Raw genomic sequence first — 25,390 nt, 5'->3', positions numbered from 1 at the left:
ATGTATATATATATATATATATATATATATATATATGTATATGTATTTGTATGTATGTATGTATGTGCATGCGTGTGTTTGCGTATGTATTCATGTATGTATATGTATATGCGAATCTGTTTATTTGATTAGGTAATAGGCGTAGATGTATAGCTATGTGTATGTGCATGAATATATTTCTATTTATACATGTGTGTATATGTAGATGGATACATATGTGTATATGGGGACACGCACACATGTGTATATTTGTATATGCGTGGGTACGTATGTGCATATGTATAAATGTGGACGTATGAGTGTGTGTATATATATAGGTGTGTATGTATATGTATATATGTGTGTGTGTGTGTATATATGTATATATATGTATACATATGTATATACGGGTGCACATGTGTATGTATGTGTATATGCGCATATATATATATATATGTATATGTGTGTGTGTGTATGTGTATCAGTATGCATGTATATGTGTGTGTTTGTGTATGTGTATTTATGTATGCATGTACGCTCTTACACATTGATTGGTATGTGTTGTCCAACCCACTATCTGGCAGCGTCCAATTCTCTAACGGTTTTTTTCAAATGAATCAAGTCATAACCTTATTCATCTATTGTTTTCATAATCGGTCATAATGTCTTACGTTTAAGATGATTCCCATGCTTTCCCTGATGAGAAGGTTACAATTTTAATATCAAAGATCCCTATGGATCACACAGGTTGTAATCCTTTGAAACATATGTAGGAATAAAGTATGCAATTATAACATGCGTTTTCTCCAATCCTTAAATTCTTATATATATATATATATATATATATATATATATATATATATATATATATATATATATATATGGATGTTAAACAATGATGATGATATTCTGTATATATATTTATTATATTATTTTGTCATTCCATCAATAATGTGTTTTTTTAAAATACTTCTTTTATTTTTCAAAATTAAGATAAAGTTCTTTTTTAATCTAAACTATACTCTCCTTCATTTTGTACAATGCTCTTCCATCTATCTGGTAGACTTGTAAGACCCCTATTCCAAAATTCACTTGTCTGTGACAAAAATTACTCCTCTAGTACTGTTTTGACCTCATCTACACAATTCATATTTTTTCTTTTCAAATGATTTTGAAGACTGCAAAATAAAGGATAATCAGATGGGGCAATGTTCAGTGAATATGTTGGAAGGGGTATCGTTTTCCATTTAAACTGCTCCAGCCTTTGGAATGTCATCCTCGTTGTATGTGGCTGAGCATTATCCTGATGGAAGAACACCTTTATTCTTAAAACCAAAGATGGTCATTTTTCTTCAACTGCAGGTGTCGATGAATGGTTGACTGACCAAATCTGAGCTTCTCTGCTAGTTCCTTAACAGTTGTGATGGGATTTTGCTCCACCAGGGTTTGCAGGACATACTTGTCATGCTCCGAAGTATTACTGAATTTGTACTGAAACTTCATTGAAATTCTGCTGGAATTTCAAATGACAGTAAGGGAATCTACACTTATCTAAGTTGTCCATTCAGCTGTAACCAAACCATCAAATGACCAGAATGAACTTTATAATACATCATCCATTGGCAATCAGAAAAGTCAGCTTGCCTTAGCTCTCCTGGATCCTCCATCATTTAAATTGATAATTTCTGAAGTAGCAAGGCACTATTTCCCTCAAAACAAATTAGTGTACTTAGGGCAAATCAGCTTGATAGTGTTGGTGGCAGCCAATTCCAAGGCTTAAACCAGACAAGGAAGAAGTTAAACTCTGCATTGTGACAGGCTGTTGATGTTATTCAATCCTAGGTCAGCTTTGTTCAAACAAACTTGATACCTATTGCAGTTATTATATCATGTTGTCTTCTTTTTTAGTTCCTGACTTGATTTTCCCTTTTTTAAGATGGCAAGGTGTGATTGTGAGAGAGATTTATCTGCTATTTCTAACAAGTTGTAGAGAACCCCTCATTTAGCTGTTTCTATGATGAGTTCAGTGGTGAACCTCACTACAGAGGATAGGCTAATGAGAAAGTCTCTACATAGTTGCTTGACTTGATTAAAAATAACAACCAAATCTCCCTCATATCACACCCTACCATTTTTAAAGAAGTAAACATCACATTAAGTAACACAGTTCTACAAGACAGGTTGGCCATAATTGGAATACTTTTGATCAAATATCTGCTTGTGTTGACCAGGTTGACCAAAGGCTAAACAACAACAATTGTGCCTTGTTACAGTAGGTGGACTGTGCCATTTCAAATTGTATGCTGCTGGTATTTAGAAACAATTCTTGAACCCCATTTTAAACATTCCAATTCATTAGTGACCTAAACCACTGCAGCTCTTAATTAGTAAATAGAGACTTTATGTATTTACTAATTAGGACACAAATATTTGCCTTTTTGTGTGTGAGATATTTGTTAATTCAAGCAAGACTCAGTATAAATATCTTAAAGAAAGTTATGTATGTGTTATCACTTTGACTATGTAATATTTTGCAGTCATTAATTTTTGTTTAGCATAATTTAATAAAACTCTGTTAAACAGGGCATGTAAGAGAAACAAGCTGAATAAATTATCTGTAGAGTTTTCACTTTGAAAGAGAAATCCAAAGAAATCTCTGTTTGGCTTTGTTAACGTGCAGAATGGATCCATTCAGCCATATCCTTTATATCAAGTTGTTATTTGGAAATATTGAAAGCTTAATTAACAGTCTAGATAATCAACAGAGCTTATAAAGGTTTATTTGATTTATTCCTTGCTCCTTCTACCCTACTTTCTATTTTCTTTTGTTTTTCTTTTGTCTGTCTGTGTGTCTCTCATTTGCTTTCACTGGATTTTTGCACTTTAGTTATTTATTCAGTGGTAACCTATTGCAACACATTATACTCTTACTTCAGCGAAAACATCTTTGCTTTAGACTTGCCGTGAAGAATTTTTTGCTCCGGTCAGGAGAGAACTCACTCTGTTTTACTTTAAAGACTCACATCATCTTACAAAACGGTAAGGTATTTGATTCCTTACTTTGGCACAATCCTGCAGATTTCTTTTAAAGGAAGGATGGGGGTTGTGTGATGTGTGATGTTCGAGCCTTTTTCCTAGAACATTCATAACCGAAATTGAAGTGAATTGGTTTCAGATCATAGTAATTACCAAGTCACAGACAGTGTTTACTGGAAGTTTATTTAAATTATTTAAAAATTTTTTGTTTATCCTCGAGTATAATCCGCAATTTTTTCCCAAAATTTAAAGGTCAAAATCCCTAGTGCATACTATACACGAGGTTAAAAATGAAAAATATTTTCTAAGCAATGTCCCAGTCTCTATTTGCTGTCCGGCAATGTTTATTCAGACACATTTTGTGATGTCGGGATTGTATCAATTAATTATTAATTTTTACCCTATATCTCTAAGAATTATATATATATACATACATATACATACATGTATACATACTTACATATGTATATATATACATATATGTATATATATATGATACAAATGTGTATATACATATCTATATATATGTATATATATGTGTGTATGCATATGCATATATGTATATATATATATATATGCATACATATATGTATAGATGTATATATGTATACACATACATATACGCACACACACACACACATATATATAGTAGTAATAATAATAATCCTTGGACGGAATTTGTAAACATTTAATGCATCGCTATGGGCGTTTCCATGAGGAAACACGCATAACGATGCATTAAATGTTTACAAATTCCGTCCAAGGATTATTATTATTATTACTATATTTATCCTACATTATATCGGTACAGCTCGGTGCTCCCCACAAAAGACTGGTTCACCAGTTAGCATCATTAAACCATGTCTAGCATAATGGAATAGGAGCTTTATTTGCATATTCATAATGTTTTCCATAATCGAATTTAAAAGATGTATATATATATATATATATATATATATATATATATATATATATATATATATATACCGGAGTAAGCGCATAAATGTGAAACAAGTTGGAAAAAAGAGTACTCAAATACCAGAGGTAGAGTAATATGCTTTAATTAAAAGCAGCAGAAATATAACAAAAGCTGTTACTCAGAGTTAAATAAAGTATATATATGTATATGTATATACCTATGTGTGCGTGTCTTTGTGTCCATGTTTGTACCCCCACCATTGCTAGGCAACTGGTGTTGGTGTGTTTACATGCCCAATAACTTAGCAGTTCAGCAAAAATGACTGATAGAATCTGTACTTGGCTTAAGTCCTGGTCTCAATTTGTTCAAATAAAACCCTTCAAGGCGGTGTCCCAGCATGGCCGTAGTCAAATGATCGAAATGAGTAAAGGATAAAGAATAAAAGATAAAGATACGTGCATTCATGCACATATATGTGCATACACACACGCATATGTGGATATACATATATATATATATATATATATATATATATATATATATATAATCATAAATATATATATATATATATATATATATATATATATTGTTATGCTATGTGCACTTTCCGTACTGGAATGGGTGGGACATATTGTTTCTTATTTCTTTACTGGCCACAAGGAGCTAAACATAGAGGGGACAAACAAGGACAGACAAAGGTATTAAGTTGATTATATCGACCCCAGTGCTTTATTTAATCGACCTCGAAAGGATGAAAGGCAAAGTCGACCTCGGCGGAATTTGAACTCAGAACGTAGCGGCGGACGAAATACCACTAAGCATTTCGCCCGGCGTGCTAACGTTTCTGCCAGCTCGCTGCCTTTTTCTTGTGCAGGGGCCATGCTAATATTCTCTGTATCGTTCTAATTTTAGAACATATACGGAGGGGGGAGGGGGACGAAAATTGACTGCTTTTTCTAGCATGTCAGGTGACTATGTAGAGGTTCTCTTGTTGGTATAACCTTATCAGATCTTAATTAACATGGGAATGGTTAGAACCATGCATGTTTTCATGGTGAGACATTTGTTCCTCTGTCAGTCAGTAGTATCCAGAAATAAAACATTTTGGTGATGGTGGTGGCAGTAGGGGAGGGGGATAGGATAATGGGAGGTTGGGGTGGGGGATTTTGGTCGTGGTAGTCATGGGGGGAGGCGAGGAAGGTGGGAGAGGGGGCAAAATTTGGCAATCATATAGGCTTGGTTGTTTCAGCTAAATGTGGGCTGAAGATTAAAGATCAGTATTATATCCATACATATATATAAATATACACATGTAATTATATATATATATATATCTATATCTATATATATATATATCTATATATATATCTATATATATATCTATATATATATCTATATATATATCTATATATATATATCTATATATATCTATATATATATATATATATATATATATATATATATATCTATATATATATATATATATATATATATATATATATATATATAGATACACACGCATGCAGATATTTACATGTGTATTTATTTATATGTATATGATACTGATCTTTAATCTTCAGCCTAAATTTATTTTAAGTTATCAAATTCACAGTACAAAAATGTGTCAAAATCCTCTATTGGTTTATGCACGCACACACACACACACACACAAACATTCACACACACGTGTGTGTGTGTGTATATATTCCTTCATCTGTTTATCTATACATATATACATAAACATATACATATATATATACATGTATGTATATATATGCATATATACATGTATGTATATATATATATATATATATATATATATATATATATATATATATATATACATGTATGTATATATATACATATATACATGTATGTATATATATACATATATACATGTATGTATATATATATATATACATGTATGTATATATATATATATACATGTATGTATATATATATACATGTATGTATATATATATATATATATATATATATATATATATATATATATATATACATATATATATATATATATATATATATATATGTATGTATGCATGTATGTATGTACGTATGTACACACACACACACACACACATAGCATACATAAATCTTAACTGCTCTTCACAGAACTCATTCTTCTCTCCCAGTTACATCTGATGTCTGCAGTGAATCATCACCAAGTCCACTTGTAAACCATTTCACAACTGAACTACCTTTATTATGTAATCCATTCATCTGTCTCTAATGTTTTATATGTCTTAGCTAACCCCACCGCATTTTTTTACATTTTCATTATTTTTTTTGTCTTACATGGGTCAGCAGAAATGGGGGACAATTCCCAGTTGTCTTTAAACCATAAATTGGCAGCACTCAAAGAAAAATCCAGTAATCAGGTAAATTGTATCTCTTTTTTTTTTTCCTTTTTTATTTTATTTAATACTTTATGCTTCTTTTCTACATATATACAGGGTTGGCCAAAAGTCACCTGACAGCAAATCAAAACCATTTAATTCCAAGATTTATTTATGTTTAACAACTGAATGAATTTAATAAAAGCATCTAAATATGAAACATCATGAAAATTGTTCAAACTGAAGTCCTTCTTGTGTGACATGTTTTTCCATTCGAGTCAATACAGATAGTATTTATGCAATTTTGATTTACTGTTGGGTGACTTCTGGCCAACCCTATGTATGTATATATATATATATACATGTAATATTAATGGTTTCTTATTATGAAACTAACAGATTTTATATAGGGCTGCAAGAAGTGCTCAGAATAATTGAGACAAGAGTAAAATATTAGTTATAGAATAAAAACGCTGGGTTAACAACTCAACATATCACACCCACTCAATGAACATATATAAGATATACAACATAATCTGTCAAACATAAGGAATAAGAAGATATAGTGTAAGAAAGATATTTTACCAGTTCCACTCCCTCAATTTGGATATATATATATATATATATATATATATATATATATATATATATATATATATATATACAAATTGAGGGAGTGGAACTGGTAAAATGCAGCCTATATATGTTTCTTAGCTAGCTGATCCTCTGAAGTAATAATTATTCAATGAGGAGTACTTAACTTAGGTAATCATCAGGCCAAGAATACCTTAATCAAATGAAGATTACACTCTCACTTGGAATTTCCAAGTTAACTCAGCTACAAATGTGAGTTTTAACACAAAGACAAGCTTTGGGGTCTCAATAGTCACAACTGGGAGTGGGCTCTTATTGATTTTTACAGGAAGATTTTTAATAGACCTTCAATTAAAATATCATACAGATGCTGCCCCAATATGAAAAACATTGTAACTCATAAAAATCACCAGGAGTTCACTCTTACTTGTAACTGTTGAAACCCTGTAAATTAAGTGCATCATCAAGTACACATTGAAAGGAAATGACCAAGCTGCTGTTCAAATAAACAATGAAAACCCAAATTAGTCAATATCTAATGGGTAGGTATATTGGACCATCCAAAGCAATTGCATCCATTTTAGGATTTTCAATTCATGAAAGAGCACCTGCAATAGTGAGACGGCAATTTCATGTACCAGACGAACAAAGAATATTGCTCAGAAATAATGAGGATATATATGGCTGTCAATGAACAACAGGAGAACAACATTGACAGAATTCTTTTCATTGTGCATCAATGATGACTTTGCAAAAACATTACTTTATGCTGAAGTACCCATGTTTTCCATTTGAGACAGAAGTAACAAAGAATGGCAAAGAAGAAAGTGAGGAAAAAAGTTGAAGGCCATTTGAACGTTTTTCAATGAAGAAACACTTGGTTGTGTTTATGTTGTCACACAAAAGGCAGGAGAACCGTATTATTCAAGAATTTCATTGCATGAAGTTCAAAATAGTATTTTGTCTTCTGCTGCCACATATTGACATTTTCCGCTTGGAGGGGTCACAACCACTCTGAGTTACATCTAGTATATTATATATGTCGTGTATAGATAGATAGATATGTAAAAAAAATAGCATTCTATTTATACATATCTGAAGTTCATATATTTTTGTTTGACATATACAAAATAGACTGACAGGTGGTTAATGGGTGGAGTTACTGAATGTTTCATTATCAATGAAATCCATCAATTGGTGGCCACTCTGTCATTGGGTTGGAAATTTAGTTTTTTAACTTGACATGCTGTTTGTTGCCCATAATCATAATCGATGAGGTATGATTGGGAATAGATTTTGTTTCATCAAATAGCAGACACACCCTACAACTAAATGTTTCCAATTATCTTTTCTAGAACAATGAAAATAAATATGGGTACAATTCGTCGACAAACTCTCCTTCGACCGATAAAGTGAGTATTCATTGTTACTATTGCCATTGTTATTGTAGTTGTTGTTGTTATTGTTGCTGTTGTGTCTTAGCATATAAATGTTGTAAGGATTCCTCTGAAAAAAAAATGCCTTGTTTTGCCCTTTACTGTTCCCTTGTTTCAGTCATTAGACTGCGGGGTTTCAGAGGCACCCTCCTTGGAGGGATCAGTCACACAAATTGACACCAGATTTTTTTAAATTTGGTATTTATTCTGTCAGTCTCTTTAACTGAACTGCTAAGTAAAGAAACCAGTACTAATTGCCAAGTGGTAGGGAAGGACAAAGACAAAGATGCACACACACACACACACACACACACACATGCAAACATACACAAACACGCATGCACACACAGACACACTTTTATTCTTTTACTCTTTTACCTGTTACAGACATTTGACTGTGGCCATGCTGGAGCACTGCCTTGAAGGGTTTTAGCCGATTGAAACAACCTTAGGACTTATTTTTAAAGCCTAGTACTTATTCTATCTGTTTCTTTTGCCACACTGCTAAGTTATGGGAATGTAAACACAACACTGGTTGTCAAGTGGTAATGGGGGGAACAAAGACAGACATAAAGACACACACACACACACACACACACACACATGATGGGCATCTTCCAGACTTTCTGTCTACCAAATCCACTCACAAAGCTATAGTAGAAATCACTTGCCCAAGGTGCCGTGTAGTGGGAATGAACCCAGAACCATGTGGTTGGGAAGCAAGCTTGTTACCACACAGTCACATATATGCCTGTATATAGGTGAAATAAACATCAGAGATGCTTTACTCCCTGTAGAAACTGTAGGAGCTATTTAGAGGTTTCACAAGCTCTTCTAAATCCATTGCAGTGTTGGAAACCCATCAGCAGGTATCTCAGGGTCACATGCATTTCATCCCTTAGACTGTATGTTTTACCTAAGTAGGGCAGCAAGGTCAGAGCTAGTTTTCATCTACAGAAGGGCTCCACATGAGGTCTCTTATCAACCATAGTCTTCCAGAGCGTTTCAGCTGCCGTGACTATTTCCCTAATGTATTTCTCTGGTTGTCTGGGTCCCAGATCTACTTTCTGCAAGGAATCGAGCACTGATCCAGGTGGAAAGCTGTGGCAGCCAATTTTAATGGAAAATGAGGCCTCATACCACCTCTTGAAAAGGGCTTCATCGATTAAGTCCTGATATTTGGATTTCTTTACGTGGTGGGAAATACCAAGTCTGTCCACCCAGGAACATATCTTGTTGGAGTGGTGTCACCCCTGTCTTCTCTGGGAAGACAAGTCTGCCCCTCAGGTCCACTTGTATCTCCCAGTCTGAGGCTGAATGCAAAATAGAAAATGGGTCCCCTTCCATCGCTTTCGCCCTGGAAGCTTTGTAACCTTCCTTTGGGAATTTGATGCCGTTTGGGGGGGGGGGGTGTTTATTAGCCTTCACTCTTTGCAGATCAGTCCACTTGGCAATTTCTAAAAGAACTTTGTCATGTATCCACTTGTATTGGCCTTTTCTTAGTGCCCTGGGGCATCCTGTCAAAATGTAGTTCAGGGTCTTACACTGCTTGCTGGATGGGTCTTTTTCTTTACCCCATATTTTGAGATTGCATGGGGTTGGCAAGAGGTCAGTGACAGTATGAAGGAGGAAGGATAATCTGTTTTCCTGTATTGATGTATATATGTATGTGTGTATGTGTGCACGCACACGTGTGTATATTTGTGTGTGTGTGTGTTTGTGCATATATCTGTAAGTATGTATGTATGTATGTGTGTGTGTGTGTGTGTAAGAAATAATTAAGATTCTGTTGAATTAGATATGTAAGTTGAGGCACCAAGTCAGCCTGGTATTATCTGCACAGCTTGAAGTAAGTTGAATAAAATCAAAATAAGCAACCAGGATGTCAAGGTATTAGTGCATTACAACCCATGGTCTTATGCATCTGAAGATGGCAGTGTATTTCATTCAAATGGATGTAATAATTGCATTGTTCGATTAAATGGACCTGCTGGAAACAACCGTAATGCATTTATTTGCTTTCTATGTATGTATGTATGTATGTATGTATAGGAGCACTCCGTTGGTTATGACGACGAGGGTCCCAGCTGATACGATCAATGGAACAGCTTGCTCATAAAGTTAACATGCAAGTGGCTGAGCACTCCACAGACATGTGTACCGTTAATGTAGTTCTGAGGGAGATTCAGCGTGACACAGAGTGTGACAAGGCCGGCCCTTTAAAAAACAGGCATTACTCATTTTTGCCAGCTGAGTGAACTGGAGCAATGTGAAATAAAGTGTCTTGCTCAAGGACACAAAGCGTTGCCGGGAATTGAACTCATGACCTTACGATCGTGAGCCAAATGCCCTAACCACTAAGCCACGTGCCTTCACTGTGTATGTATAATCACCATCTTTTGGCATGGTTTCTATGGCTGGACGCCCTTTCTAACACCGGGCACTTTACAGAGTGCTGGGTGCCTTTTATGTGGCACAAGGATGGGTGCTGTTTATGTGGTGCCAGTGTGGGTGCTTTTTATGTGGCAACAAACACCTGCAAGCTAGCGAGACAAAGACCTTTTAGCTGAGAGAAGAAGTGGAATTGAGGGACTAGAATATGATTGAGGGACAGAGGTAGCCCTCTTCCTATTGAAGAGATACTTGGCTCCCTCAGTAGGACTAGGAAGGAGAGAAAGGTGGAAGAGAGAGAGAGAGAGAGGGGTCTTCCCACAGGGAACAGTGAGAGTAGTATAAGTTGTACAGAGGGGGAATGTTCCATAAGAATGTGAGGGGAGATGTTTAGAGATAGCAGAGATAACAAGTGATGTTGAGAGGAATAGGAAGTGGTTGGGAGGTGGAGCGTGGTAGACATGTGGGAACATGGAGTGAGTGCAGATAGGCACGTGAGGGAGAGTGGAGAGGCCTGCAGTGGGTGGTGGTGGGGGGTGTAGGAATTATGGGTCGGGTGGGGATAGTTTGATAGAGGACAGAACTGTGTGTATGTGAGGGGTGGGTGGGAGGGGCATGGTTGTAAAGGACATGCCTGTAATGTATAGATAGTCATGTTTTTACTTAGCTTGACATGTCTTCTCAGGCACAGCAAATCATCAGGAGTCTTGGTCTCTTGTCGTTCTCTCCTCAGTTGAGGTTCAACATCTGAAGGTCATTTCTCACCACTTCATCTCACATCTTCCTGGGTCTTCCCCTTTCCACAGGTTCCGGGCCACAATTAGAGCTTGGCACTTGTCTGTGTGTGTGTGTGTGTGTGTGTGTGTGTGTGTGTGTGGATAGATAGATAGACAGATAGATAGATAGATAGATAGATAGATAGATAGATAGATAGATAGATAGATAGATAGATAGATAGACAGACAAATAGGTAGATAGATAGATAGATGGATGGATGGATGGATGGATGGATAGATAGAGAGATGAACAGATAGATAGATAGACAGATAGACAGACAAATAGATAGATGGATGGATGGGTGGTTGGATGGATGGATGGATGGATAGATAGATAGATAGATAGATAGATAGATAGATAGATAGATAGACAGACAAATAGGTAGATAGATAGATAGATGGATGGATGGATGGATGGATGGATAGATAGAGAGATGAACAGATAGATAGATAGACAGATAGACAGACAAATAGATAGATGGATGGATGGGTGGTTGGATGGATGGATGGATAGATAGATAGATAGATAGGTACATACACACATACACACAGAGGAGGTCAGCTGAAAGTTCATAGGTTGACTAAGTTACTCTGGTGGAATGTGATGAAATGATATTTATTTTCAACATGGTTCCCCCTTGTTGTCCATTGGTGTTGCGGTACTTGGAAGCAAATTGGTGAAGATTTCATCCTGTTGGTGTGAAGAGTCATCAACAGCAGATATGATGTCATCATCACTGTGATACTGCTTCTGAGCCAAGTGTTTTTGTCATGTTGGGGAACAGATGGCAGTCAGATGGAGCCAGATGAAGAGAGTAGTGACGAGGATCAACCAGTTCAAAGACACAGTCATGGATAGCAGTCATTAAAACCAAGGACTTGTGTGCTGGAGCATTGTCCTGATGAAACAAGCCCACTCCTTTCATCAGATTTCTTGAGCAATTGTCTTGATAGCCTTTTGTAACCCCCTCAGCAAGTTGGAATAATACTCTCCATTGATGGTGTGGTCCTGTTGAAGAGAGTCAATAAACACAATGCCTTTTTGCATTCCAAAAGACTGGAGCCCTCATCTTCTCTGCTGATGAAAAAACCTTGGCCTTCTTTGGAGCAGGTGAGGATGGTTGTTTCCATTGCATGGATTGTCTCTTTGTCTCTGGCTCCAAGTGATGAACCCAACCAACACTCATCCTAAGTTAGGAAACTTTCAAGGAAACTAGCTGGATCTGCATCGAACAATATCAGACTTCTCTGTGATGTGATCAACCTGGTGTGCTTTTAATGAGGTGTTAGAAGACATGGCACCCACCGAGCAGAAATCTTCGTCATGCCAAGTTCATTGGGCAGAATATTTTCAATTCTCTCATGGGATATGTTAATGACATTGGCTGTTTGATATGTCTGTGTAGAGCAAATGTAGACTGAGATTCAGGGGTCCCCGATGGATGGACAGACAGAACTTGACCTTTATTATAATAGATTTATTTATTTTTATTTCTGTTTTATTTATATTTTGTGAACAATAGCATTGTTGGTTCCAGGTTTGTAACACACCAATCACTGGTTCACTACCTTTTCAATGGCAAGTGTGGAAAGGGGATGTCTGTGCAACATGGGCAGAATAAACAGCACAAGGTACATTTTGTCTGAATGCTTTGGTTTATTATTAGTTTTCTTTCTAATGGCTACATTATTTTACCAATGAATATTGGTGACAGATTAACTAAGTAAGAAAGCACACATACACATACATATGTGTGTATGTATGTACATATATGTATATGTATGTGTGTGTGTATATATGTGTGTATATGTGTGTGTGTGTGTGTATATATATATATATATATATATATATATATATAAGAAGTAATTAAGATTCAATTGAATTAGGTATTTAAGTTGAAGCACCAAGTTAGTCCAGTATTATCCGCACAGCTTGAAGTAAGGTGAATAAAATCGAAATAAGCAACAGGATATCAAGAAGTGATGCAGTATGACTGTTTTAAGCGGCTCCATTTCATTGAACAATGCAATCATTACATCAATTTGAATACAGCGCTATCTTCAGCTGCACAAAAAAATATGTGGAACTTCAACAGGTAGGATACATTAATATGATTTTTCTTAAATATTTTAACAGAGGAAGAAGATGGAAGAAATTCATGTTGTCGCTATTGTAGCAAGGATGGCTAAGAAAAACTGACTACAATTTCTAAGAATAGCATGGGGAATAGTCGGTTCATAGGGCTGTAATTCATTTCCAATTTATTTATCTTTTTATCATCTACAAAAATCTGAGACTAGAAGACTGTATATTTAGAATAAAGAGCGAAAGTGAGTTGTCTACTCATGGCTAGCTATTGGTCATAAATATTGTCATAGGTATTCCTTTATCAACAAGAGAAAAGGAAAACAAAACTTTAGAAAGAGTCAATTAGATAGAAGTAACTGTCTATAAAAAAAGAGGTAGGGTAAGGATTGACTTAAATTCATGATGTTAACTACCAGTTAAAGGGGCAAGACACTATGAAACTTAAGATGCTATAATGAGATACAGGAGAAAATATTAGGGGCTCAATGGGGGGAATGTTTTTAAGCGATATTATTATGTTGTATAAAAATTAAATAAAATTTTTTTAAATTCAAGAAAATGATATCATAACCAAAATAGCTAAAAGGTGTGTATGTATCAATTATAAACATTAACAGGAAGATTACTGTTGTGTAGAACCAATTTAATATCTCTTCTTTATTTAATTAATTATTCGGTGGTTTCTATAAAGACTACTCAAGCCACTTGCATATGGAATATCTGGAAAGATATACATTCTATCTATTGATTTGAAGCATTGAATCAGAAGCTGGATAATAAGATAATGATAATAAACAGACATAATGAAATATAAAATATAAACATACTTGAAAATATGTACTGATGTAAGCAGGTGTAATAGTATAAAAATAATGCAAACAGATACATATACAAAGAGGAGTTTTATACACACACACACACACGTGCAATATATGTATATATACATATGCACAAATATATATATATGCTTATATAAAAGAATATAGTATAAATATTTTGCATAAACATAAGTAACTGAAAAATATCAATTTAAGAACAAGAAAAATGACAATTTATAAAGGATAAGAGATTAATAAGGTAAGCATGCCATAATACGAAAACAAAATACTAAGAATTTATAGAAAAATAATAAGAAAATCATATAAAATACATATAAAAAGACAGGGGATTAGAATTAAAGGCAGGGAAAGATAAAGGCAACCTAAAAAAAATGGGGGTAATTGTTTTGAAGTAATGAGAGCAGTTAAAAGTATTTAAAATGAAGAGATGTTATAAGTTGTAATATTACAGGTTTTATTGTATGTATGATTGTATAGTTTCTAGGGTGTATAAGATTTAGTCAAGGGAGACTTGCTTTCACAAAATTACTACAAATATACATAATATGACTGGTAGGGTAGAAATTTATAGAAAGAAACAAATAGTGCAATCACCAAAATAGGATGAAATCAGACTAACTAGGCAGGGGTTATCATAGGATAATAACACATATAGTACACCATATAACATAATACATAGCATATAACATATGTAATGTAATATATTATACCATGTAACATAATATCCTATATTTTATACTAGAGGGTAAATTATAATGGATATGACACCAAAATTAATTTCCACCATCAAAGTTCAAGTATGATAAAATGTAATGTTATTAGTTTTGAAAATACTTAAATGTGTGGGTGATGCAATGCATGCCTGATACCCTTAGGTCTAATCTATTATTAATCAGGTTGTTCTTGTCTCTGTACTTGAAAATCTCGTAAATTTCCAAAGAGCAAAGCTCACACCCATATCGACTATCTCTATAAGGCTGCGTTCTCCATATTATAGCCCATTTAAGGCTAAATCTAGTCCCGCTTTCCTTAAGTTCCTAGATCTTACTAGATAAAGACGTACTATTAGTTTTATGTCTGAGTCTAAATGATGAAAAATGGTTATTAATATGTTTTTTCATATTTATCAACATCCAGTATATATAAAATTGCCAGCTTCAGTCACAAATGTACATCTATAAACTATGTTTTGGATTAAAGATCGACCTAATAATGGGCAATGGGATTTAACTCTACAATTGCAACCGGGAGCATTACTACTATTAATATTATTGGTATTCCTATCATTGTTATTATTATTATCGATATTATTATTAATATTACTACTACTATAATTATTATCGGCATTATTATTACTGTTATCATTTATATTTCCTTCAACTATAGTATCATTTAAATTCATCTTAGCATCATCAGGTACTGTGTCAGTAATATCTGGGCTTGTATAAACTTCGGAGTCACAGTTTATATCATACATATTAGATGTGCTAGTTCTGTTGTTCCTGATTCCTACATCTCCATTATTATTATTGTCATTACAGGGGTTTAACCCTTTTGTTACCTACTTGGCTGAAACTGGCTCTGGTTTTGAGTACAAATGTCTTGTTTTCATAGGTTTTGAATTAAAATCTTCCACCAAACCTTAGTCACAATTTATGTTCCTAACACCAGCTTAATGATAACTAAGTTATTTTACTAAATTCTTTGTTATATTTAAAGTAATTGAAAGAAACACAGAGCATCTAAAAATAAATACAGTAACAAAAGGGTTAAACCAGTATTGACAATACTAATATTATTATTATTATTTCCTCTTACTAATTTTATATTCTTTCTATTAAACCTGGCTATGAGGGTATCTATATTTAGGTTTTTTGGGACAGAGAAATAATGTTATAGCATTGAGGTATGTTGTGGATGTTTCTGGATAGAGTTGGAGAGATAGTGTTGTTAGAATGGTATTGTAGTTGTATTGTGGGGTGTTGTAGATGTGTTTGGACTGAAAGAGATAGTGTTATTAGGGTGGTGTTGTAGAAGTGTTGTGCGGAGCTGTGAATATGCCAGGACCGAGTTGGAGAGATGGTGTGCATTATGATGGTGTTGTAATATTGTTGGGGGGACATTTTAGATGTATCTGTTTATATGCAGTATCCATGGTCACACAAGATACTGAAAAATGTCATGTCCACCTTACAAGATCTGATTAATCATTCTATTGGTTACTTTAACACTTTGGATGTGACAGGGCTTACTTAAAGACAACAGCCACAACAACAATAGACAAACTAAACATCTGTAGCTTGTCCGTTAGTAGAATTAGAATTAGCTTCTGAAATACTAATTGTCCTTGGCCTAGTTGTTAATTATGTAGTATTAAGCTACTGCTGGTAATTATTATTGTTGTTGTTGTTGTTGAATAACATTGCATACAGAGAGGTCGTAATTGAAAAGAATGAGAGAAAGGAAAAAAACGTGTTTTCTTTTATTTATTAGCTTTTGTGTTTGGCCAGCCCGTTGAGGCTTGGGAATATATGTAGTGGTGGGGGTGGGGGTGGTAGTAGTAGCAGTAGCAACAACAAAAGTAGTAGTGGTAGTAGTAGTAGTAGTAACAACAGCAGTAACAACAAAAGTAGTAGTAGTAGTAATACTAGTCGTAGTAGTAGTAGTAGTAGTAATAGTAGTAGTGGTCGTAGTAGTAGTAACAACAGCAGTAGCAGCAGCATCAATAGTAGTCGTAGTAGTAGTAGTAGTAGTAATAGTAGTAGTGGTCGTAGTAGTAGTAACAACAGCAGTAGCAGCAGCATCAATAGTAGTCATAGTAGTAGTAGTAGTAGTAGTAGTAGTAGTAGTAGTAGTAGTAGTAGTAGCTGTAGCAGCAAAAGTTATAGTAGTAGTAATAGTAGTAGTAGTAATAGTAGTAGTAGTATAACCCCACCATTACTTTCAAACATGTTTCGTTTCACCAGGGTCAGTCCATAATTCTGAAAAACTATAAAACGTTTGTAATAAAAAACTCTGCCTCGTTTGCTATTTTGTGTTAATGTGTCTTCGCTCATTATTATTATTATTGTTGTTCTTGTTAGGATCTTTGAAAAATAGCAGAGTGGCAGAAAGGGTAGAACAATGGATTAAAAACCTTAATAACTTTTATCTCTGTATTCTAAGTTCAAATCTTGCCAAGGTAGTCTTAGCTGTTCAACCCTCAATAACTTCTAGGCATTATGAAACTAAAGTTGGCACAATTCTTTCTTTAATTTTACTTCTTTCACTCATCGCACTCTGGCCATGTTCGGGCGTCACCAGAAAGGCTTTCATTATTAAAATCAACTTTAGTATTCATTTTGGTTTTAGAGTTTGGTACTTATTCTATCAATCTCTTTTTTTGCTGAACAGCTAATTTAGAAGGATGTAAGATTGTTCTCTTAAACTACAAAATGTCTGGAACTCCAAATTGTCCAGGTGAATCAAAATCAACCTGTTCATTATTGCAATTGTTGAATCAGTGCTGTTACATGGGAGTGAAACATGGACACTGACAAAGAAAATTATCATAGGCGAAGGAGTGGCTGTGTGGTAAGTAGCTTGCTTACCAATCACATGGTTCCGGGTTCAGTCCCACTGCGTGGCACCTTGGGCAAGTGTCTTCTACTACAGCCGCGGGCTGACCAAAGCTTTGTGAGTGGATTTGGTAGACGGAAACTGAAAGAAGGCCGTTGTATATATGTATGTGTGTGTGTGTGTGTGTGTCTGTGTTTGTCCCCCCAACATCACTTGACAACCGATGCTGGTGTGTTTACGTCCCCGTAACTTAGCGGTTCGGCAAAAGAGACTGATAGAATAAGTACTAGGCTTACAAAGAATAAGTCCCGGGGTCGATTTGCTCGACAAAAGGCAGTGCTCCAGCATGGCCGCAGTCAAATGAATGAATCAAGTAAAAGAGTAAACGGGCTAAATGGATGCTAGACAAGGATGCTATAAATGGCCCCAAATGTGAAATGGTAGCAACATATGACAAATGAAGGCCTTTAAGGAAACCTGCTGAAAGTTAGCAAGAACAGGCAAAGATGGCTGCGACTATCTGGTTACTGCATGTGCCACCCTGAACTGGAAGCATCCAAATTAGTCTTGTGGAACCTACTTCATGGTGATGTAAGAAGAGGCAAACGCCATCACACTTACATGGACAACTTGGTTGCAGACCCTGGCCTGGAATGTATCCAGGACCTCAAAGTAGTGATGATGGAGTGAGGGGTGTAGCCTGTGGACTCAGTTGCTACAGCCTGGGTTGGAACCTGGCCGTAGTAGTAGTAGTAGTAGTAGTAGTAGTAGTAATAATAGTAGTAGTAATAGTAGTAGTAGTAGTAATAGTAGTAGTAGTAATAGTAGTAGTAATAGTAGTAATAGTAGTAATAGTAGTAGTAGTAATAGTAGTAGTAATAGTAGTAGTAATAGTAGTAATAGTAGTAGTAGTGGTGGTGGTAGTAGTAGTGGTGGTAGTAGTGGTGGTGGTGGTGGTGGTGGTAGTAGTAGTAGTAGTAGTAGTGTATATGTGCCTCTGTCTCGACATTGTGTGATGGTTGTAAACAAGGATCACCATTATACCAGTAGTATTGCTTGTTTCCAGTGTTCATTAAAAACATGTTTGGCCATGGAGAAATATTACTTTGCTTAGAAACAAGGGTTGGTCACAGGAAAGGCGTCTGGCTGTAGAAAATCTACTTCAACAATTTCCTTCTGATCCATGCAAGCATGGAAAAGTGGATGTTAAAAAAGTAATGATTATCTGTTTATTTATTTATTCAGTTATTGTTTTGATTGGAAAAATTTAACTTAAATGAAATAAACTGTTTCTTTAATTTCAGATTTTACTGGAACCCTACAATTACATTTCTCAGATTCCGGGGAAGCAGTTTCGTACACGACTCACACAAGTAAGTCTTAAGACCCTCATTAACCCCTCCCCCTATACCACAAGTTATGAAATTTTTGCCATTTGTAAAAGGCTGCCTTTATTTGCTGTGCAGTTAATTTTCTTCCCATGGTAACTATCTGTCTTTCAAACCACACCTACTCATTCAAACTGCAGACACAGTTGCCAAACCATCTTGTTGACATTACCAGCTTGAAAAATAGGGAAATAAATTCACTATTTTGGTCAGCAAACCTTGAACAAGCTGAAATCCACAAGGCTTTTTATGTGTTTCTTATAATATACAAATAGATATATATATATAATGTATATGTATATGCAAAAATGGCCACTTTGCCCAATCTCCCCATATCATTCTTCACCCCACCCCGATTATCTCTCTCATTACAGCTGTTCTTTTGGCACCAGTTTTTTCTCACTACCCAGAACCATTTTACTTGTTAGCCATTCTTCATCCATTAACATTTTTCTCTCCACCCACATGTTACATTGATCATCTGCTATGCCTATGCCACTCATTAGAAATAATCCTAATGATTGCCAAATCAACTCTCCCTTCATCCAATACCCTTTAAGCAGTTGCAACATCTGTTATTGCATTGTTTGTGCATGTGTGTGTGTGGGGGGGGGGTAAGTGTTGGAGGATGGGAGATGCTAACATTGCCATCTGCCGAAAATTTCACGTTATTGGATAAATACTTTCACTCGATGACTGATAGTGGTGTATCTTGCTTTCTTCTGTTTTCAGCAGTAGATAACTTACATATTTACTAATAAATACTGTTGTTATTAGTGAATAATTAGCGAATGTATTGAGGTGGTTGGGATGCACATATAACCATATGTACATTTATCACTATACACATATTTATATATGTGTATGTGATGGACTCTCCCGTCAGTTTTGATGCATGAGGCTCCAACAACCTATACTTCCTTTGTCAGTCAAAATGCTTCTGTCAAATGTGACATTTGAGTGCTGCCAATGATTTGCAAAGAAGCCTTTTACATCTCTCACTATTAGCTCTGTTAGATATATATATATATATATATATATATATATATATATATATTTGAACATTAACATTGGGCCTTACTGAGGCAATGACTAGTGACTGAGACCTTTGGAGATATGCTGTGCTTGAAAAGACCCGACAAGTCAAATGAGACCATAACCATGGCTTATGCCAGTGGGTGTAACCAGCCCGCTTATGAATACCCCTCACTCATTGGACAATAAAATTTGCTTGTGAAGACCTATTGAGGCAAGTGAAATCAAATCGAAATCACTGATGTGGCCGATGACAGTACTGCCTGATTGACACTCATGCCAGTGGAACGTTTAAAACACATCCAAACATGGGGTGTAACCGGCCCACTTATGTGTACCCCTCATTCATTGGGCAATGAACTTTGCTTGTGAAGACCTATTGAGGCAAGTGTAAACAAATCAAAATCGCTGACGTGGCTGATGACAGTACCACCTGATTGGCTTCCGTGCTGGTGACACGTAAAAAGCACCATTCGAGCGTGATCATTGCCAGCGCTGCCTTACCGGTGACACATGAAAAACAACATTCGAGTGTGGTCGTTGCCAGTGCCGCCAGACTGGCTCCCGTGCAGGTAGCATGTAAAAAACACCTTTTGAGCGTGGTCGTTGCCAGAACCGCCTGACTGGCCCTCATGCCTGTGACAGGTAAAAGCACCCACTACACTCACAAGGCTTTGATTGGATCGAGGCTATAGTAGAAGACACTTGCCTAATAATTTAACGTGGATTTGTCTGTTGATTGTTTTATGGCCCATAGGCATATGAAATCTGGCTAAACTTTCGGTATACCTTCACTCTCTTCTTTGTTGCCAAAATGAGAGAATCAATACACATTTCACATCTTGGTATTTTTTACTCGGAACCAAATTTTAAATTTTTGATTCACCAGAAGTAAACGTTTTTTTATTTCATGATATAACTGAATTATTCATCAATAAAAAATCGGGTCTGAAACAGTTGTAGTGAAAATTAACCCATTTCAGTTTCTTTTCCATATATATTTATATACATATACACGTATGTATTGTGTGTATATGTGTGTGCGCGTGCGCATGCGCTTGAATATAGAAGTAGAAAGGAATATGTTGATATGCAAATGAGAATGATTTTGAGTTGATACAGATTGTATTTTAGGTCAAGTGATATGAAGCAAAACACTTGAAGATGTGTATATGTATGCGAGAGTATATATACACATATATATGTAAAAGGTTGAAGAGGAACATATATATATATATATATATATAATTATTACAAATTTAAAAGGGTAAAGGATTATCAATTTATTAATTTATTAATAAATCAGCAATTAATAATTTTTACCAAGCCCTTCGGAATGTAAGCACCATTATCGGTGGAGAACTTATTTAAAGTTCAAATATATTTATAAACATAATTAAGGGATCAGCAAATATTTGCTTCACCACATACCGAAGTTCAGAAATAGCAGCTAAAAAAGCTGAGACTCCAACAGATAGCATTACTTGTAACTCACAAAGGCAAAAACAAGAAGAAAAAACAATGAAAACTAACCTATCCGAAGATTTTACGATTAATCTTCGGAATGGTTAGTTTTCATTGTTTTTTCTTCTTGTTTTTGCCTTTGTGAGTTACAAGTAATGCTATCTGTTGGAGTCTCAGCTTTTTTAGCTGCTATTTCTGAACTTCGGTATATGGTGAAGCAAATATTTGCTGATCCCTAAATTATGTTTATAAATATATATATATGTGTGTGTGTGTGTGTGTGTGTATGTATGTATATGAGTGTGCACGTGCTCTCTCTCTCTCTCTCTCTCTTTCTCGCACACACACACACATACAAAAGCATCTTTCAGTCTTTGTCTTCTAAATCCACAAAGCTTTGGCTATTCTGAGATTAAGCAGAAGCCACTTGTCCAGGGTTCCTTGCAGTGGGACTGAATCCCAAACCGTAATTGTTGGGACAATATGGTTTTGGGGTTACAATGTAGCCGCCCCTGCACCAAGTCTCCAACATATTCTTTTCATATGGTGGGGGTATAGCGTGATTTGGATGAGATTTGGTTGGTATTTTTTAGCATGTCGAGGAATCGTATTGAACCAGCCAACCTAATTTAGCAAAATTTCAGTCAATAGAAAAACTAGGCCAACTCTTCCTATGAGATATTTCATTGAAATACCAGAAAAGGTTAGGCTCATAAAAGAAGGTGGGGCTTTTTTCTATTTCAACCATCACATAAAAGGCTTTCAACGAAACACTAACACCTTGAATAAGGCACTCCACTCATTACTGTTACAATTATATATATTTTCTGTTTTATTAGCGTAAATTTTTTCATGTGTGTATACACATATACGCATAAATGCATCTCAAGTATATTTATGTAATTATTGTAAAGTATAGGCGTAGGAGTGGCTGTGTGGTAAGTAGCTTGCTTACCAACCACATGGTTCCAGGTTCAGTCCCACTGCGTGGCATCTTAGGCAAGTGTCTTCTACTATAGCCTCGGGCCGACCAAAGCCTTGTGAGTGGATTTGGTAGACGGAAGCTGAAAGAAGCCTGTTGTATATATGTATATATATATGTATGTGTGTGTATATGTTTGTGTGTCTGTGTTTGTCCCCCCCACCATCGCTTGACAACCGATGCTGGTGTGTTTACATCCCTGTAACTTAGCAGTTCAGCAAAATTGACCGATAGAAAAAGTACTAGGCTTACAAAGAATAAGTCCTGGGGGTCGATTTGCTCGACTAAAGGCAGTGCTCCAGCATGGCCGCAGTCAAATGACTGAAATAAGTAAAAGAGTAAAAGAGAGAGTATGTCATATTTCAACAATACACAAAATACTTAAATCTTTTTAATAGAATTCCTGATAAATTTAATCATAAAAATATAATGGGATTTTTTTTAGACAATGAACAGCTATGAGGCTCCTCTTCCTCTGAGTGAAAGTGGAATCAAAGGGTCCATAGGCAAAAAATGGTTGAGAATCAATGATTCAGACCATCATCCTGTAATAATGGTTTCAAAATTTGGAACAAGGTTAGCAGTTGTTGAGGATTTAATCTGACACTCTTACAATTTTGCTAGTTCACTGCTATAATGATAATGATGATGATGGTGGTGGTGGTGGTGGTGGTGATGGTGATGATGATGATGATGATGGTGGTAGTGGTGGTGGTGGTAGTGGTGGTGGTGGTGGTGGTGGTGATGATGGTGATGATGATGATGATGATGATTGCTTCTAATTTTGAAACAGCAACAGAAATTTTTTCGAAGAGAGGGAAAAAGGAGTGTTTGTAGATTAAATCAGACCTGCTACTTAACTAATACTTTATTTGATCAATCCGGGAGGGATTGATAGTGAAGTTGATCTCAGTGAGATTTAAATGCTGAATGTAAAGAGCTAGAACAGAAGACCACCAGGCATTTAGTCCTGTACTCCACTGGTTCTGCCACTCCTCACTTTACAATAAATAATAACAACAACAACAACAATAATAAAAGAAAGCAACCATACTCTGGGATATGCCAATACACACAGATACAGAAATTAAGGCCAACAGGCCAGATATAGTTGTCAGAGATCACCAAGAAATGCTTTCTAACCAATGTAACAATACCAACAGATGACAATGGTTCTCTAAAGGAAACGGAGAAACTTTCAAAATACAAAGACCTGGAATATATAGAAGTAACTCAAATATGGAACCTAAAAACAGAAACAATTCCTATTATAGTAGGTGCTTTAGGTATGATTAAAGGCTCAAGACTGACCATTTCCTTTTCTTGTTGCAGGCTTTCAATCACTGGCTCAACATTCCTGACACTTTATTACACAATATTTCAGAGATTACACAGATGTTACACAATGCAAGTTTGTTGTGAGTAATTCATTTATCTACTTTAACATCGTCAGTGTCATAACCATGTCACTTGTGTTGATTAATCAACTTTCATTTATATTTTTATTCTCTTTAACTTGTTTCAGTCACAGGATTGTGGTCATGCTGGTGGTGGTGGTGGTGGTAGGCACCTTGAAGGGTTTAGATCAGTGGTTCTCAATGACAATGACAAGTCTCTTAACCCCTTGGGGGTCGTTGTGGCACTGCAGTCATGCAGCTTATCCAGGCCAAGAAAGCCTGGTGGAGCCCATCCCTCTCCTGACTAAACTCATTTCTACAGCTTAGTGGACTGGAGCAGTGGGATGCCAGGTGCATGGATTGAAACCACAATCTTACAGTTGTGAATCCAACACTCTAACCACTAAGTGATGTGCCTCCACTAGTGGTACTCATTTCTACAGCTGAGTGGACTGGAGCAACATGGAATGAAGTGTTTTGCTCAAGAACATAACACATTGCCTGGTCCAGGAATTGAAACCACAATCTTACAATCGTGAGTCCAACACCCTAACCACTAAGCCATGCACCTCCACCAGTGGCTCTCAACCAGGGTTCATATAAGACTTTTGTGGGTCCATGTAACAAAATAGTGAATTGGGGATCCACTATAGTATTTTAAGAGTCCCTGAAAGAATTTTGCTTTAGATGTATGTATTGGTCTGTATTGCAAGAAACAGCCAGGTTTCTTTTCCATAGTTCAACCTACACAAGTTAATGTTGTGAAAAACAAAATAGGAATTTTAAAAGATGTTTCTATAAAACTAGTTTTTAAACATCAAATGGCTATGGGGGGGGGGGGGTCCACCAGAATAAAATAATAATCAAAAATAGTTGAGAACCCCAAACAAATTGAACCCAGTAGTTATTTTTTGTTTTAAGCCTGGTACTTATCCCATCAGTGTTCATTTGCTGAACCACTAAGTCACAGAAATGTTTATTAACTTGAAAGATGGTACCCCAAAACAACTGGAAAGTACATGGGCCTCTGTAAAACGAACTAGTAGACAACGTTGCGGTACCCACTGTTGTATGGTCGACTCATATCTCTGCAAGTTTATGTGGCACAGAAGATACAAAATTTGTAATTTGGTTGACAAACTCCTGAGAG

At 35.7% G+C, this 25,390-nt stretch overlaps 1 protein-coding gene and 1 non-coding gene across 5 annotated transcripts in view; one reads left to right on the top strand and one right to left on the bottom strand.

The window, feature by feature from the left end:
- The first annotated feature begins 1,339 nt into the window (after nt 1–1,339).
- The window catches only part of LOC106872435 (geranylgeranyl pyrophosphate synthase), a 42,792-nt gene continuing 18,741 nt past the window's right edge, over nt 1,340–25,390 (top strand). The window contains exons 1-6 of one of the 4 annotated variants that reach the window (XM_089340134.1): nt 1,342–1,510; nt 6,263–6,333; nt 8,241–8,297; nt 13,027–13,120; nt 19,279–19,347; nt 24,176–24,261. In XM_089340134.1, coding sequence (XP_089196260.1) covers nt 8,245–8,297; nt 13,027–13,120; nt 19,279–19,347; nt 24,176–24,261 — 302 coding nt within the window. In that variant the 5' untranslated portion in view covers nt 1,342–1,510; nt 6,263–6,333; nt 8,241–8,244. Of the gene's footprint in view, nt 1,511–6,138; nt 6,163–6,256; nt 6,334–8,240; nt 8,298–13,011; nt 13,121–19,278; nt 19,348–24,175; nt 24,262–25,390 lie in introns of those variants that run through there. The other 3 variants (XM_089340137.1, XM_089340136.1, XM_089340133.1) reach the window with 3 other exon arrangements.
- LOC149131306 (U6 spliceosomal RNA) lies at nt 4,771–4,872 on the bottom strand. Its single transcript, XR_016238152.1, has one exon. It is a non-coding gene; the product is annotated as a U6 spliceosomal RNA (small nuclear RNA).

This window comes from Octopus bimaculoides, chromosome 23, assembly GCF_046866305.1.
Source record: "Octopus bimaculoides isolate indiv1 chromosome 23, ASM4686630v1, whole genome shotgun sequence".
NCBI lineage: Eukaryota > Metazoa > Mollusca > Cephalopoda > Octopoda > Octopodidae > Octopus > Octopus bimaculoides.
Note: the sequence above shows the minus strand (reverse complement) of the source record. Positions and strands in the feature narration are given on the sequence as shown.